Below are 15,015 nucleotides of genomic sequence, written 5' to 3'. Positions count from 1 at the left end.
GAGACTAAAAAATAGTGGTCTCTCCCTTTAGAGCCATCAGCTGGAGCTGGGAGGCCACAAGACTTCCCAGGTATGTGCCCCAGGCTCAGTGAGGTTCCTCCTGCCCATTTTCCTCAGGGACCTCCCCTGGGTCATTCTGGCCTAGGCAGGCTTTGTTCAGAATTGTCTGTTGCAGATGGTCCTCAAGTAGCCACCCTGATTGACACATTATCCTGTCACTGGCAGAAGGAAGCACCTGCTAATTCTGAGGGTTTTCAGAGGAAGCCCTGGAGACCCAGCATTGTGAGGCCCCCATGCTCCAGACTCCGAGCTCTTCACTCTTGGCTTAAGGAGCTATATAGTATCTGAGTGGATTAAACAGTCCAAAACAATCCTTCTAGGGCAGTCTAAGCCCTGCTCCCCTTCCTTGTCTATAGGGCAAGGAGGTCAATCTGATTTAGGGGTTGGAAATAGCAACTTCAGGGTGAGGTTGGTGACACTTAACAAAACAGCTGGGCTGAGCCCACCCCTTGTGTGAGTCATTTCCTCTGTGTAGACAGCCACTTAGGGCAGTCCAACCAGCTTTCTTCTTGCCTCTGCTCATCCATGCTTAGGCACAGAAAGTCAGGGAGTGCCTCAAATAGTGAAAAAAAAAATCCAATCCCACAATCCCCTGACCCTAGACCCATCCCACTTCTCCCAGCCAGTGAACAACTTCAGACTCCACAGCGACAGAAGGGCAGGGGCAGGGCCTGGCTCCCTGGGGCTTCAGGAGCCTGCTCAGAAGTGAGGAGCCCCAGCACAGGTGGTCAGTGAGGACTCTGGGTCCTGCTCACCCATGCGTCCCTCATCTCAAACCTGATAAGCAGGGCTGAAAAATTCTACAGTCCTTCAACAACTGATGCTGGGATAAGGGGATATCCACATGTGAAAGAATAAAGGTGGACCCCTTCCTCGCCCTATACACAAAAATTAATTTAAAATAGATGATAGACCTAAGTGTAAGAGCTAAAACTATAAAGCTTTTAGCATAAGACATAGGAGTGACCTTGGCTTAGGCAATGGCGTCTCACCTCTAACACCAAAGGCAGAGACAAAGAAAAAAAATAGTCCAAAAAAATATGTTGGACTTCAAAAAAGATTTTTAAATTTCATGCCTCGAAAGCACCAGCAAGAAAGTGAACAGACAACCCCCAGAATTGGAAAAATTATTTGCCAACCATAAATATGCTATAAGCCTAGCAACCCATATACCCTAGAATATATAAAGAACCCTTACAACTTGTATTTGTTTCCTAAGGCCTCTGTAATAAAATACCATAAACTAGATGGCTCAAAACAACACAGAAACACGTTCTGTGATAGTTCTGGGAGCTAGAAGTCCAAAATCCAGATGTTGTCAGGGTTGGTTCCATCTGGAGGTTCTGAAAAGGAATATGTTCTGCACCCTTCTCTCAGCTTGGAGTTGCCGGCAATCTTTGATATTAACCCTTGATGTTCCTTGGCTCAGAGACCCATCACTCCAAGCTCTGCCCCTGTCATCACATGGCTTTCTTGTTCTGTGTCTCTGTCTTCTCTTGGGATTCTCCTCTGTGTGTATGTCTTTTCTCCTCTTAAAGAAGACCAATCACATTGGATGAAGGGTTCACCCTCTCCCAGCATGATTTCATCTTAACTAATTACATCTGCAACAACCCTACTTCCAAAAAAGATCACATTCTGAGATACTGGGGCTTAGGATTTTAACATATCTTTGTGGGGGATACAATTCAACCTATAGCACAAGGACCAAAAGACAAACCAATTTAAAAATGGGCAAAGGATTTGAATAGACATTTCTCCAAATAGACAGATCTACCAATGTCCACTAAGCATAAGAAAGATTGCTGTGTCATTAGACATTGGGGAAATTGCAAGCCTAAACCACAAAATGGTACTTTACACCCATCAGGATGGCTATAATCAAATAGAAAACAAAAAAATGGTAGAGAGGATGTGGAGAAATCAAAATCCTCATATGTGGCTGGTGTCATTCTAAAATGGTAGAGCCACTAGGGAAAACAGTTTAAAAATTCCTGAGAAAATGGGATACCTGGGTGGCTCAGCAATTTAGCGCCTGCCTTCAGCCCAGGGGGTGATCCTTGAGTCCCAGGATAGAGTCCCACATCGGGCTCCCTGCGTGGAGCCTGTTTCTCCCTCTGCCTGTGTCTCTGCCTCTCTCTGTGTGTGTCTCTCATGAATGGATAAATAAAATCTTTAAAAAAAAAAAAAGGATCTCAAATCCAGGTTCATTTGTCTCTAAGAGCTGTGTGACCTGAATTCTATAATTAAAAAAAGAAAGAAAAATTCCTCAGAAAGCTGGACACATTTAACCATATGACCCGTCACTTCCACTCACAGGTATGTGCCCAAGGAAATGGGAAAATGTATGTCCACACAAAATCTTGGACATGAATGTTCACAGCAGCAGCATTCATAATCACCACAAAGGGGAAACAACCCTAATGCCCGTCAGCTGGTGAGCAAACAGTGTGGTACATCTGTACCATGGGATACCATTTAGTAATAAAGAGGAATGAAGTACTCACAGCTACTGTAACACAGACAGACCCTGAAAACCTGATGCTGAGGGGAAGAAGGCAGATGCAAAGCCCATGTGTTAGAAGATTCCATTTTTATGAAACATGCAGAATGGACAAATCAGTGGAAACAGAATGTAGATTATTGCTTGCCTAGAACCGGAGCAGTTGAGGGGAAATGGTGAGTGACCACTCATGGGCATGGGCTTTCTTTTTGGAGTAATGAAAGCATCCTCAACTTAGATTGTGGTGATGGTTGCACAACTCTGTGAACACACTGAAACTCTTAAACTGCAAATGTGGCATAGATTAATTTAATGATAGGCAAATTGTGTCTTGATAAAGATGTTCATTGAAAACAACCTCTGTCTTCACTCTTTTCCACTAGAAAAACAAGAGCTGGATCTCAGAGGATGATTTCTACAGGCCTCCTCAAGAGCCTCCCACAGAGAGCCCCTCAGAGTGCTCTGCGGCTCCTTTTGGAGGGTCGCCTGAGTCAAGGCCTAGTCTCCTCAGGCGTTGTTCCCAAGAACCGAGAAAAAGCTTCTCCACAGGATCCTTAGACAAAGCCTGTGTGCCTTCCCCAGGAAGCAGGAGAAGCAAGGCAGCTGCTGCATAGGAGCATAAGAACTTCAGGGTTGTGCACCGCCGGCAGATGGGTAGGTGGCCGCAGGGCTCTGGCGACCTCGCACTGCAGGCATAGGGCCTTCCAGAGAGCAGGGCTAATGGCCCCTTATCCATTACCAGCTGGGGGGTGTCTTCTCCTTACAAGCACAACCTCTTCCCCAAATGTAATATGGAGCACCATGCTGAGTAATTCGGGAAAGCATTTCAGGAGAAGTACTACATTTTCTCATAATATCTCGACAAAAAAATACTCAAAAACCTGTTTCGTATATTGAAATATTGAAACTTTTCCCCTGAAGCCATATGATTATACAAAATTCTGGGTTCTATCTGGAGCCTAGAGCAAACCGTGCCTCCTGATGGCATCTCAATGTCCCTTCCCAAGGCCTTCATCTTAGTTGGCTTGTTTGATGGCTCTGGTGGGGTGTTATCAGCTCTAGTTAGTGTCCTGTATGTGCTGTTTACAGTGATACCCTGTGAAATTCTACAATGCGTTCAATAACCATAACCTAATTTTTCCATAATCCTCATAAACAAAAAAGTATGACCTGGAGTCCTGGAGTCCATCTCTTTCTCGCTTCGTTTTGTGTTTGCAGTGACCCAACAGACAATTCTTGCCAGGTTCCTGGCTTAAGGAGTATGGGTAGAGCCCTGGTCTCCATGCTGGCTTCTTTAGGTTTTTCTTTATGTCCATGTGGTAATTGTAACCATGCCAGAGAATGTGCTTCACACCTAGGCTGTCAGGTTCCCTGAAGGATAGGAAGACCCTATACAATTGTTTGAAATCTCCAAGGCTAGTCCAGGGTGGGAGAGAGAAAACTACGTGTCTTTCGGATCCCCTGTCATAGGCAGACTCCCTATGAAACGGAGCATTTCTACACGTGCTCATTCAGCAGATAGTTGTCTGTGATATGCCAGGCTGCTCTAGGTGCTGGGGACATGCAGGAAGTGAAATAAAGTCTCTGTCTTCATAGACTTCTGTCCTAGTGCAAGAGACAGGAAATAAGGTTCTCTCTTTCCGGACCTGGCTGAGCTGGAGGCGCCATCATGGGAGTCGACATCCACCACAACAAGGACCGAAAGGTTCGGCACAAGGAGCCCAAGAGCCAGGACATCTACCTGAGACTGTTGGTCAAGCTGTACAGGTTTCTGGCCAGACGAACCAACTCTACCTTTAACCAGGTTGTACTGAAGAGGTTGTTCATGAGTCGCACCAACCGGCCACCTCTGTCCCTTTCCCGGATGATCCGGAAGATGAAACTGCCTGGCCGGGAAAACAAAACAGCTGTGGTTGTAGGAACCATAACCGATGACGTGCGTGTCCAGGAGGTGCCCAAGCTGAAGGTGTGTGCACTGCACGTGAGTCGCTGAGCCCGGAGCCGCATCCTCAAAGCTGGAGGCAAGATCCTCACCTTCGATCAGTTGGCCCTGGACTCCCCTAAGGGTTGTGGCACCGTCTTACTCTCTGGTCCACACAAGGGCCGAGAGGTGTACAGACACTTTGGCAAGGCCCCAGGAACCCCACACAGCCACACCAAACCCTACATGAGACCCAAGGGCCGGAAGTTCGAGCGTGCCAGAGGCCACAGGGCCAGCCGAGACTACAAAAACTAACCCCAGATCCTGCCTTGTTATTAAAAAGATTTTGAATGCTAAAAAAAAGAGAGAGAGAGAGAGAGAGAGAGAGAGAGAGAGAGAGACAGGAAATAAGAAAATGAACAGGGAAAGGTACAGTATGGGCTGGTGATAATCATTGCCATGGAGAAGAGTAAACTGGGGAGTTCCAAGATGGGGAGTGTACTGTTTTGTATGGGATGGCCAAGGGGGCCCTCATAAATAAGGTGACATGTGAGGAGATGTGAAGGAAGGGAGGGAAGAAGGCATGGAGCGACCTGTGTGTCTCAAGCAGGGAACAAATGCAAAGCACCTGTGCTGGGCACATGCCCAGGAAACTGAGGAGATGAGGGCGAAGTGACAGAGGGCCTCTCAGGCCACAGAAGGGCCATTAGCTTTTGCTCTGAGGAAGATGGCAGCCATTGCAGGGTTCGGGGCAGAGGGACATGGTCTGACTTCCTTTAAGGGGGGGGGGCATCCTGGCTCTCTCAGGGAGAGAGACCAGTCAGGAGGCTCTCACCATAAGCCAGGCCAGGGGTGATGGCCAGCTGAGCCCGTATGGTAGCGATGGAGGTGGTAAGAAATGGGGTTTCTGGGCTATGCCAGCAGGATTTGCAGATAGACTGGAGATGGGATGTGGAAGAAAGGGAATCAAGGATAACTGCAGGGTTTTTAGCCCAAGCAGCTAGAAGAATACAGTGTGCCATTTATGAGATGAGGAATGTTGGGAGAGAAGTTGGCTTGCAGTGGGAGGGTCAGGAATTCACTTCAGGCGTGTTAACTTTAAGGGGATATTACATACTAGATATTAGACGTACACACAGCAGGTGGAGATCTGAATCTGAGGTTCAAGGGCGAGGTTCAGGCTGGGGATAAAAACCAGGGCATTGTTGGCATAAAGCCCTGAATGTGGGTAAGATCAGGTAGGATGTGGGTATCGCTGAAGAAGAGGCCCAGGGCGGAGCCCTAAGGTGCTCCAATGTTGAGATGTCAGGGAGAGAAGGAAGAGCAAGCCCAGGGGACAGAAGAGTGGCCCGTTAGGGCAGAGGAGGACCCATAGTGGCAGTCCTCAGCCGTCAAGTGAGGGAAGTGTTTCATGAGGGAAGGAGGGCTCAGCTGTGTCCAGTGATGCTGATGGGTCAGGCCAGATGGGGACTAAGGATTAGCCTTTGGATTTGGTGACCAGGAGGGCATGGGGCTTTCCAAGCACAGTTTCAGTGGAAGGAGGGGACAGAAGCCTGACTGGAGCAGATTCAAGATGGAATGGGAATTGGGGAACTTGAGATCGTTGTGATACCTCCTTGGGGGACGAAGGAACAGGGTGGTCATTAGAGATGTGAGGGCCGTCAAGAAGGCTATTTTTAAAGATGGCAGAAATAACAGCGTGTTTGTGTGCTGGTGGGAATGATCCAGGAGGGAGGGGAGAAAACAGTGACACGGGAGAGGGAGGAGGGGTTGATGGAGAGATGCCCTTATCCCTGAATAGGTGGGGGCGGGGGTCCTCTGCTCAAACAGAGGGGTTGGCCTCAGACTGAGCTGTCAGTTCATCCCTGGTGACAAGGGGGATGTCAGAGTGTGGGTACAGATGCTGTAGCAAGGGGTCTGTGGAGGTCATCTTTTGAGTGTTTTTTTAATCTCAGATAAACAATTCAGAAACAAGGTCAACAAGCTGAGGGTGAGGACAGGATGAAAGTGCTCAAATTTATTCTGGTGGCAGCCACTGTCCACACCCGCTGCAGGGCCTCAGAGGTAGAGGGATGGCCCGCTGTCTAAAGTGCCCCTTTCTGCCCCCAGGGCTGTCCAGCCCATTCCGGGGTCTCATGAAGCTGGGCACCGTGGAGCGGCGAGGGGCGACGGGCATTTGGAAGGAGCTCTTCTGCGAGTTCTCCCCTCTGGAGTTCCACCTCTACCTGAACACCGAGGAGCGCACCTGCGTGGAGAACTGCTCACTGCTGCGCTATGAGTCTGTGGGGCCAGCACACAGCGATGGCCACTTTGAGCTGGTCTTCTCTGGCAGGAAGCTGGCACTGCGGCCTCCTCCCAGGATGAAGATGAGGACTGGCTGGCTGGACCGGGTGTGGGATGCCCTGCAGAAGTGCCGGCCCCAGCAGGAGGATGAGTGGGTGAACATCCAGTACCCAGAGCAGCCTGAGGACCCCCCAGCAACCCCGAGGATGGCCTCCCCTCCCACCCAGACCTGCTCACCGAGTCTGAAACCCTCCAGGGCACACAGTTCTGCTGGTCTTCTGCCCAAGTTCCCGAGCCAGATACTATTAAAGAATCCCTTCTGTACCTGTACACTGACAGGACTTGGGTGCCCTATATTTTCTCCCTATCCTTGGAGTCTCTGAAATGCTTCCGAGTGAGAAACAATGAGAGGATGTTAAGTGACAGTCATGGAATTGAGACCATCCGAGATATCCTGCCAGACACGAGCCTTGGGGGCCCATCTTGCTTCAAAATCCTCACGGCCAAGGCTGTCCTGAAGCTGCAGGCTGGGAATGCTGAGGAGGCTGCTCTATGGAGGGTGCTGGTGCGCAAGGTCCTGGCGTCCTACTTGGAGACAGCTGAGGAGGTGGTGACACTGGGAGGCAGTCTGGATGAGAACTGTCAGGAGGTGCTGCAGTTCGCCACGAGGGAGAACGGCTTCCTACTGCAGTGCCTGGTGGCCATCCCCACGGAGAAAGGCCTTGACTCCCAGGGCTGCTTCTGTGCAGGTGCCCGCTTGCCTTCCCACCACCCCCAGTACACTCACCTCCTCTGCCTCGAGTCGGCTTCCTAATTTAGGCGCTCTGCCCTTTCCTGGCTCTCCATCTCTGCCCCCACGCCACCCTTGGGATGTTGCGGCAAATTGCCCCTGCTTCTCCCCGGCACCCACGCAGGCCAGCACCCCTGCCAAGGGTTGGCACCTGTGGGTGGCAGCTCTTCGAAGTGCTGCTCTCTGCCTAGGGAGTTCCATCCAGGGAGCTCTGGTCTCCACCCTTTCATCATCATATTACCATATCGTTAGCTTCTTCTGGAGCAGGGACATGGCATCCTTCCAAATATTTCTGCATGCTTTTGCAAGTGCACACAGTCTTTTTTGGCTACAAAAATGGGCTCATACTACTCTGTTCTGTGCAACAGAACTTCTCTGATGATGAAAATGTTCTAGATCTATGCTGTCCACTATGGTAACTACAAGCCGCATCTGGCTCCTGAATACTTCAAATGTAGCTATTATGATGGAAGGAACTGAATTTTCACTTTAACGTAAAGGTATTTAAACTGAAATGGGCACCTGTGGCTTATGGCCACTGTTTGAGACAGCACAGCTATTTATATTGTTATGCAACTTGTTTTTTTTCTACTTAAGAATACATTATAGATATTATTCTAAGTCAGTACACCTGCTATATTATTGCCATCATTGAATCTGATTCTCCTTTGGGTGCACTGGGCCAGCTGCTTTATTTGGATTGTTTCATTTATTCCTCACAATACCTATCCCATGGTAGAGCCAGATGAGGACCTTGACAGTCCTAGAACCTTGCTCTAGCCAGGCCCCCACAGGGACCCAGACACCCATTTCCATCACCTTGGTTCTCCAGGTGAACCGTGAAAACGTTGCCCTGCTGCAGAGTGCCATAACAGGAGACATGGCTGCGAGCCTTTGAGGCTAGAGTTGGCTAGAGCCTGTGGGACTTGAAAGGAAAGTCGGCTTCGGGCATCCGGAAGGAAGTGGTCGGTTTTCTTCCTGCAGAAAACGTTTTCAAGTCCCAGATCACTCCCTCCCCCTGCGAACCTCTAACACTTGCACTCGGTATCTTCAACCTGTGGGTGTTAGGCTTAGGGTGAAGGCAGGGACCCCATGGCTTATGAGGAGAGTCCCCCAGTGGGTGTGAATGGTGGCAGGGGGCGGCTCTTACTGTGCCTGTCACCTACCAGCTCGTGGGGCGAGACTGAATCTGAGGAGCTGGGCTTCCTTCTTGCTGCAAGCACAGCTCTGTGGCTAAGCAGATACCCACCATTGACATTTGGCTGTATTCATAGTTTGCAAGGCACTTTCAAAATCTCCTCTCATTTAAACTTTGTGATCTCTCCACAGGAAAGCAAGTAACAGTAGACTTTTATAGACACTGAAACAGAACCTTGCAAAAATTCAGTGAAGGGTTAGGGTGAGGCAGCTATTAAACAGAAGAGGTGGCCCTTCTAGTCCCAAGGCTAGACTCTCCCCTGGCCCTGTGGGAGACAGGCATGCACTCAGGATTTGAGCCAGGCCTTTGCTTTACCCCGGACATACCCCACTCTACTTCTCACTGCCCGCTGCTGTGGAAGGACCTCTAGCAGAGGGGCTAAAGCCTGGCTCTGCACCACCATCCTGCGGGGCCAGGCATCTCTGACTCCAGGCTGGCCCCAGGCAATGTCCAGACAGCGCCTGCCTTCTGCTGGCTTCCCCACCCACTCCCTGTGGCCGGCCCCAGGTCCCCAGCTCCCACCCTGCTTACCGAGGCCCAACTTGGTTGCTTTTCTTCTGGGCCTCAGTGGAGGGGCAGACCTACAGAAGGTTGGCACCGGTGAGCAAGCAGTGGAAACACTGAACACAGCTACACAGAAGAGGATGTGGGCTCTAACAGCAACCTAACCCAAATCCAGTGCCCAGCTATGCCGTGTAATCGTCCCATGACTGGGCAGGTCTCCACCATTCTGGGCACCAATGTTTCAGCTGTAAAATGGCAACAATAATTGCTAAAGGTGTTCTGCTATAAAGACTAATTAATAGGGTTATTTGGTGGGGTGCATATGAGTGAGGGTGGTTTTATCTCTCTATCCTTTTTAATCTATCCTTCCCTTAAGGAGTTGGTCCTTCTGCTTAGTAACTTCTGCATTGTTTGTACCTGCCACTGCTCACTCTCCCACTGTCCTTCTCCCCAGGCTGCTCCCGACAGATTGGCTTCTCATTTGTACAACCCAAGCTTTGTGCCTTCTCTGGCCTCTATTACTGTGACATCGGCCACCAAGATGATGCCTCGGTGATTCCGGCCAGGAGCATCCACAACTGGGACCTGACCAAGTGCCCGGTAAGCCCTGAGCCCAGCCTGTTGTGGCCACACAAGGCTGCTAAGTGACAGACGAATGATCATACTTCTTTGCTGCTGCTCTTCATCTCTGTAAAGGAGGCTGGCTCTCGGGAAGCCTGGGTCACTGGTTCAGGCCCCATGATGGAGGGGGAGCCAGCAAGCAAAAAATGCAGTGCTGGTCTATAGCCTTGAGCAGAGCTCTGTCAGTGTCTGCCTTGATCCTCAGGTAGAGGTCTAAGGATGATTCTCTGCAGCTCCCCATGGCTACAGACAAAACTAAGGTACCAGCAGCCAGATGGATAGATAGACAGACAGACGAGGATAGGCAGGTTAGGAAGGATAATTAGGATAGATTACATATATAACCGGATTGTGGATGGATGTGGATGGACAGGTGGGTGGGTGGGCTGGCCAACCAGCTGCACCTCCCCTTGGAGCAGTCAGCCTTTTCCATGGATCTGTTTCCACCCGTTTGTAAAGTTGGGATCATCCTGGACTCATACTGCTTTAGAACTTGCCTTGTCGACTTAGCATCACTTAGTCTTGGGTACTGTTTTATGTTCACCAAGTGCTTTTGAATTGGATGTATCCCAGGATCATTCACATTTCTTCCTCTACACCTGAGCTTACCATTTACCTAACTGTGTTACCATTAGCAAATTATTTAGCTTTAGTTTCCTGGTCTCTAAGGAGGGATTAATAAGTGTGCGCCTCAGGGTTGTGTAAGAACTAACAGAGACAGGACCCACCAGTCTCTCAGAGCCCCTACATCAGAGCCCTTTCCTTCTCCTGAGGCCTGTCACACCTTTGGCCCCTGGTTCACTTGGTCAGGGCCTGCTTCTAAGAACACAAGCTTGGCTTCACCCCAAAGGCACAGATTTCTGTTTAAGACAGACACAGAAGCATAAGGAAGGGATTTGCTTCTCACAAGCTCCAGGCCTACTGGCTGAGCAACCTTGATGTGCAGATGTGTCCTCAGAGTGCAGGGAAGGGTTGTGTGTCACCCCAGCCTCCACTGTGCTGGAGACTGGAACCCCAAGAACAGTAGCTTCACTTTGGCTTTTTGGTTGGTTACCTTGTCCTCACTCCTGCCCTCAGTGGTAAGTATTTAACTAACTACACATAGAACATTTAACTCAGAACCACCACAAATGCAAATCATTCTTTGGCCGTAAAACACACTCACTATTTGCAACACCCGGACACTGGTTAAGCCATCTTCTTATTTATTGCTGCAATCCTTGTGCCACTTCCTTCTCCCTACCAGAAAATGACAGTACTTTTCTGAGTATGTCTGAGATCAGGAAATATCCAGCTCTCGCTCTCTCAGAGATCCCTGGCCTGGGAAAGACAGGAACATTCGAAATAGAAAGTGCCTGGCTCGTGGGTGAGGGGCCTTATTGTTCACTGTTACCGCTGGCTGACCCATTTGTGCAGGGTCTGGCTGGCACTTGGCAGCATGTCAGCGAAGGACCAGGGATACTTCCTCGCCTAGACAGGCCTGCAAGCCCACAGGCCAGGAACAGTCCGGGGGAGCAGGAAGCTCCTGCCTGTCCATAGCACTTGGCAGTTTTCAGCACGCATTCCTCTGTGTGATTTCATCAGAGCCTCGCCCAAGGCTTGAAGCGAGTCATGGGACAGGCCAGGGGATATGGAGAAGAGCAGTCTGAGAGGAGTCCCCGGGCCTTTGCTGCTCGACTGCCCATCAGGTCACAGGCTGGTACATCAGGGCTTGAGAAATGGTAAAAGGAGTTGTCTGTTGCTGGGAGAGGCAAGAGATGGCAGTGGAACTGGATGACAGGAGGCCAGAGTCTCCTAAGCCCCCAGTGTGACCATCTCCCAAGGGCCCTGTTACATTCCCGACGCTTCAGGGGCCAGCTGGGCCACACGGACACTCAGAGTCTGAAGGCAGCTCCCATTCCTGAGGATATGGTATGTGACAGGAGCTTACGGATTTTCTTTTTATCTGAACTCAAAATAATCCCATAAGGGAGGTGCTTTTATTTTCCCCACTTTACAGACAAGGAAACTGAGTCACGGAGAGGTTCAGTAATTGTCACAGGGTCACACTGCTAGGAAGTGATAGAGTTGGGATTCAAATTCAATTCTGACTTGAATTCACCACCAAGTTGATGGTGAAGAACGTCTCAGCTCCTCCATCCTTCTCTTTTTTTTTTTTTACATGATTTTTTAAATTTTTTTCTTTTAATTTTTATTTATTTATGATAGTCACACACAGAGACAGAGAGAGAGGCAGAGACATAGGCAGAGGGAGAAGCAGGCTCCATGCACCGGGAGCCGATGTGGGATTCGATCCCGGGTCTCCAGGATCGTGCCCTGGGCCAAAGGCAGGCGCCAAACCGCTGCGCCACCCAGGGATCCCTCCTCCATCCTTCTCGTCACAGTGAGGAGGACACTGAAGGGGAGAGAAACTTCTCGTTAGTTGATGAAACAGCCATCTGTGCAAAGACCACACTTCAGATTAGACCCGGGCTCCACTTTCTGCAGGTAGATTAGATAGGCCACTTTAGCTTCTGTGAGCCTTCACTTCATCTAGAAAATGGGGATGATGACACCTTCCCCACTCGAATGTCATAAGCATGAGGAAAGGATGGGGCTGAGGATCTCTGTCTGGCACATGGTAGGTTCTCAGTAACTGGCTTTGGCATTAGGGTCAGGACTGAAAGTGGGACCTGCAACACCCTATCAGTTGGGAAAGCCTGGGATTGATCGCTCACCTCCACACAGGGACTTGGGGGAGTCTGGTTTGGTGCTGCTGGCAAGCGCTAGGGAAGATGGAAAACCTCCTTAAGCCGGCTCTGATCTGTGGCTTCCTGTGGCTGGAGCCTGACTCAGACAGTCACCTGGTTCCTGCATGGTTGGCCTCAGGCAGTGCCTGTTCCATGAGGCAGGAAAGTGGGGGCTGGCAAGACAGGAAAGAATGGGAAGGGTCTGTGGGCCCAGGGAGAGAAGGGCAACAGCTGGTGCCGTGGAGGGAGAATAGGTCTGGGCATTAGGTTAACTGGGGTCAGATCTTGACTTTTCTGAGCTATGGACATAGGCCCAGTCACTTCGACCCTGAGCCTCAGTTCTCTCGTTTGTAAAATGAAGATGGCACCATGTCCCTTGGAGCTGGGTGAGTGAGTAGTAAGACCGTGCCCATCCCAGAGGCGCTCACCATCCTGTTCCATCCCCACTATGTGGTGTGCCCAAGATCTGCCGGCAGGCCCTGAAGTTCCTGATGCAGATCCGGACCCAGCCCCTCATCAACCTGCAGCTGGTGAACACCTCGCTGTATGAGCATGTGGAGCAGATCCACCTCATCGGGCGATGCCAGGAGCAGCGGAAGCTTCTGGGGGATTACCTGAGCCTGTGCCAAAGCAGAGCTCTGAAAGAGCTCAGCATCCTGGACGCCCACACACACACACACACACACACACACACACACACACACACACACACAGCTAGCCCCACCACAAGATGCCCTCTTGGGAGAAATGCCAGGGCTGGGCAGAAATCACTTTCCCATTGGGTTTGGGAAATGACCACATACTTGGAGAGTGGCTTTTACCTGTTCATGAATTCATTCATTCATTCATTCATTCATTCATTCATTCATTCATTCAACAGATATTTACTGAGAACATTCGAAGATACCAGGCTTGTGGGCTCAACGCTGAGCAAGGCAGACCCAGGATCTACTCTCTAGAGGGGAAGGCAGATGAATAAGCCAATGGCTACAACAGGGAGGGAGCTGGGAGGGAGGCAGGATGCTTAGAAGTACCACTGTGAGCACTTTAAGAGGATTGGAGGAGGGCAGAGCAGGGAAGCCTTCCAGGAGGAACTTAACAAATAAGGTGAGACCTGAAGAATGAGTAGAAATTTAGAAAGGGAAGAGACTCAAGAGTGAGTGATCCAGATAGAAAAAAAGAGTGTGTGCAGGCCATGAACAAAGGCTGCATACATGGAAAGAACAGAGAGAACTTGGATGGAGAGAGGGTGCAAGGAGGAAAGTGAGTGTGGTTGGGAGGCTGGGAGGCAAGGGCGGCGTAGCCTGGCCCTTTCCTACCCAGTCCTCCCTCCAGGGCTGCTTTGTTGCCATCCAGCACAGCATCCCTCCCCAAATCCTCAGAAGGGGGCAAGACTGGGGCGGGACCCTCAGGATGTCCTTTGAGAAGCTTCTCAGCCCCCAGAGCCTAGGGACCTACACAGGGTCCGGAAGTGATGCTGTGCTGCAGCATGAACTTAGGATCTTTCTGGGCCCTTTGTAAACCTCCTCACCCATAGGGCCCTCAGGAGGGAAGACCCCAGGTGGACGAGCTGGTGCCTCCTGTTCACTTGGGCTTTGTTCCTGGGTGTTTGGGCACAGGGAGCGGCTCATAAGCCCCTCACATTCCTCCCGTGCCCCCAGCCACTCCTCCACACAGGCTTGGCACAGAGACCACCACTTTGATGGGCTGTAGCTCTAGAGTCCTGGCTACTGTCCTCCCAGGGCCATTCCTGCATGGTTGCTTGAGGCCCCAAGTGGTGCCCAGTATAGGCCCTGTAGGACTCTCAACAAGGGGGCTGCTGCAGGGAGCTCTCTCTTAGGCATGAGGGAGAGGCTGATTCCTCTTAGGCTCCCAGAGCAGCCAGCTGAGCCCTGGTCTCCACGGGACCTGAAAGGACAGAAAGCCCCTCGGGCGGCCACCACGAGGGACCTAGCAGTCTGCTTCCCGAGGAGGCCTTCCTTGTCTTGATCATTAGCTGGATGCCTGGGTCTTCACTCACTGCCCTCCTTTCTGATATCCTGGGACCCAGAAGTCTACCCTCACTGACCGGGGTGGTGAAATCTCCCTGTCATCACCCTCCAGTCAAGGGGATCTTCTGTAGACCTCAGTAGACCAGGTACCTGCAGGGTGGGTCCTGGGTGCTCGCCCCACTTTCCTGTCCCACCCTGCTCAGATTGCTTGGTCGTCAACCTTACTGACCTGTGTGGGCTGACCTGCTAGGCAGCCATGCCTTTCTCCCTGCCTCTGCTATTCCCATCCTTGGGTAGTAGCACTGCATACCTACTGTGCAGCCTACCAGCCTTCGAGAGAGCAAGGTTCAGCCAGTGGAAGTCCCATTTTAGAAGCAACGTGGGGGCAAGTGAAAGAGCTCAGGAGCAGCCTCTG

At 50.7% G+C, this 15,015-nt stretch overlaps 2 protein-coding genes across 2 annotated transcripts; both read left to right on the top strand.

Moving 5' to 3' along the window:
- LOC140597297 (putative pleckstrin homology domain-containing family M member 1P) lies at window positions 1-10,222 on the top strand. Its single transcript, XM_072745403.1, is given in 5 exon segments — window positions 1-2,739; window positions 2,947-3,217; window positions 6,440-6,973; window positions 6,976-7,516; window positions 9,714-10,222. Coding segments are annotated over 3 exon segments (1,152 nt in total). The 5' UTR covers window positions 1-2,739; window positions 2,947-3,217; window positions 6,440-6,556; the 3' UTR covers window positions 9,908-10,222.
- Window positions 4,188-4,849, top strand: LOC140597298 (large ribosomal subunit protein eL18-like). The gene has a single exon (XM_072745404.1). The coding sequence runs from the start codon at window positions 4,233-4,235 to the stop codon at window positions 4,554-4,556; it is 324 nt and encodes a 107-aa protein (XP_072601505.1). The 5' UTR covers window positions 4,188-4,232; the 3' UTR covers window positions 4,557-4,849.
- Window positions 10,223-15,015: the final 4,793 nt, after the last annotated feature.

The sequence above is a fragment of the Vulpes vulpes genome, unplaced genomic scaffold (assembly GCF_048418805.1).
Source record: "Vulpes vulpes isolate BD-2025 unplaced genomic scaffold, VulVul3 u000000689, whole genome shotgun sequence".
Taxonomy (NCBI): Eukaryota; Metazoa; Chordata; class Mammalia; order Carnivora; family Canidae; genus Vulpes; species Vulpes vulpes.
The sequence above is the reverse complement of the archived record's forward strand: the minus strand, read 5'-3'. Positions and strand labels throughout refer to the sequence as shown.

Coding starts and splice junctions, on each gene's coding strand:
- LOC140597298 (XM_072745404.1), top strand. CDS start 4,233: ATGGGAGTCGACATCCACCACAACAAGGACCGAAAGGTTCGGCACAAG.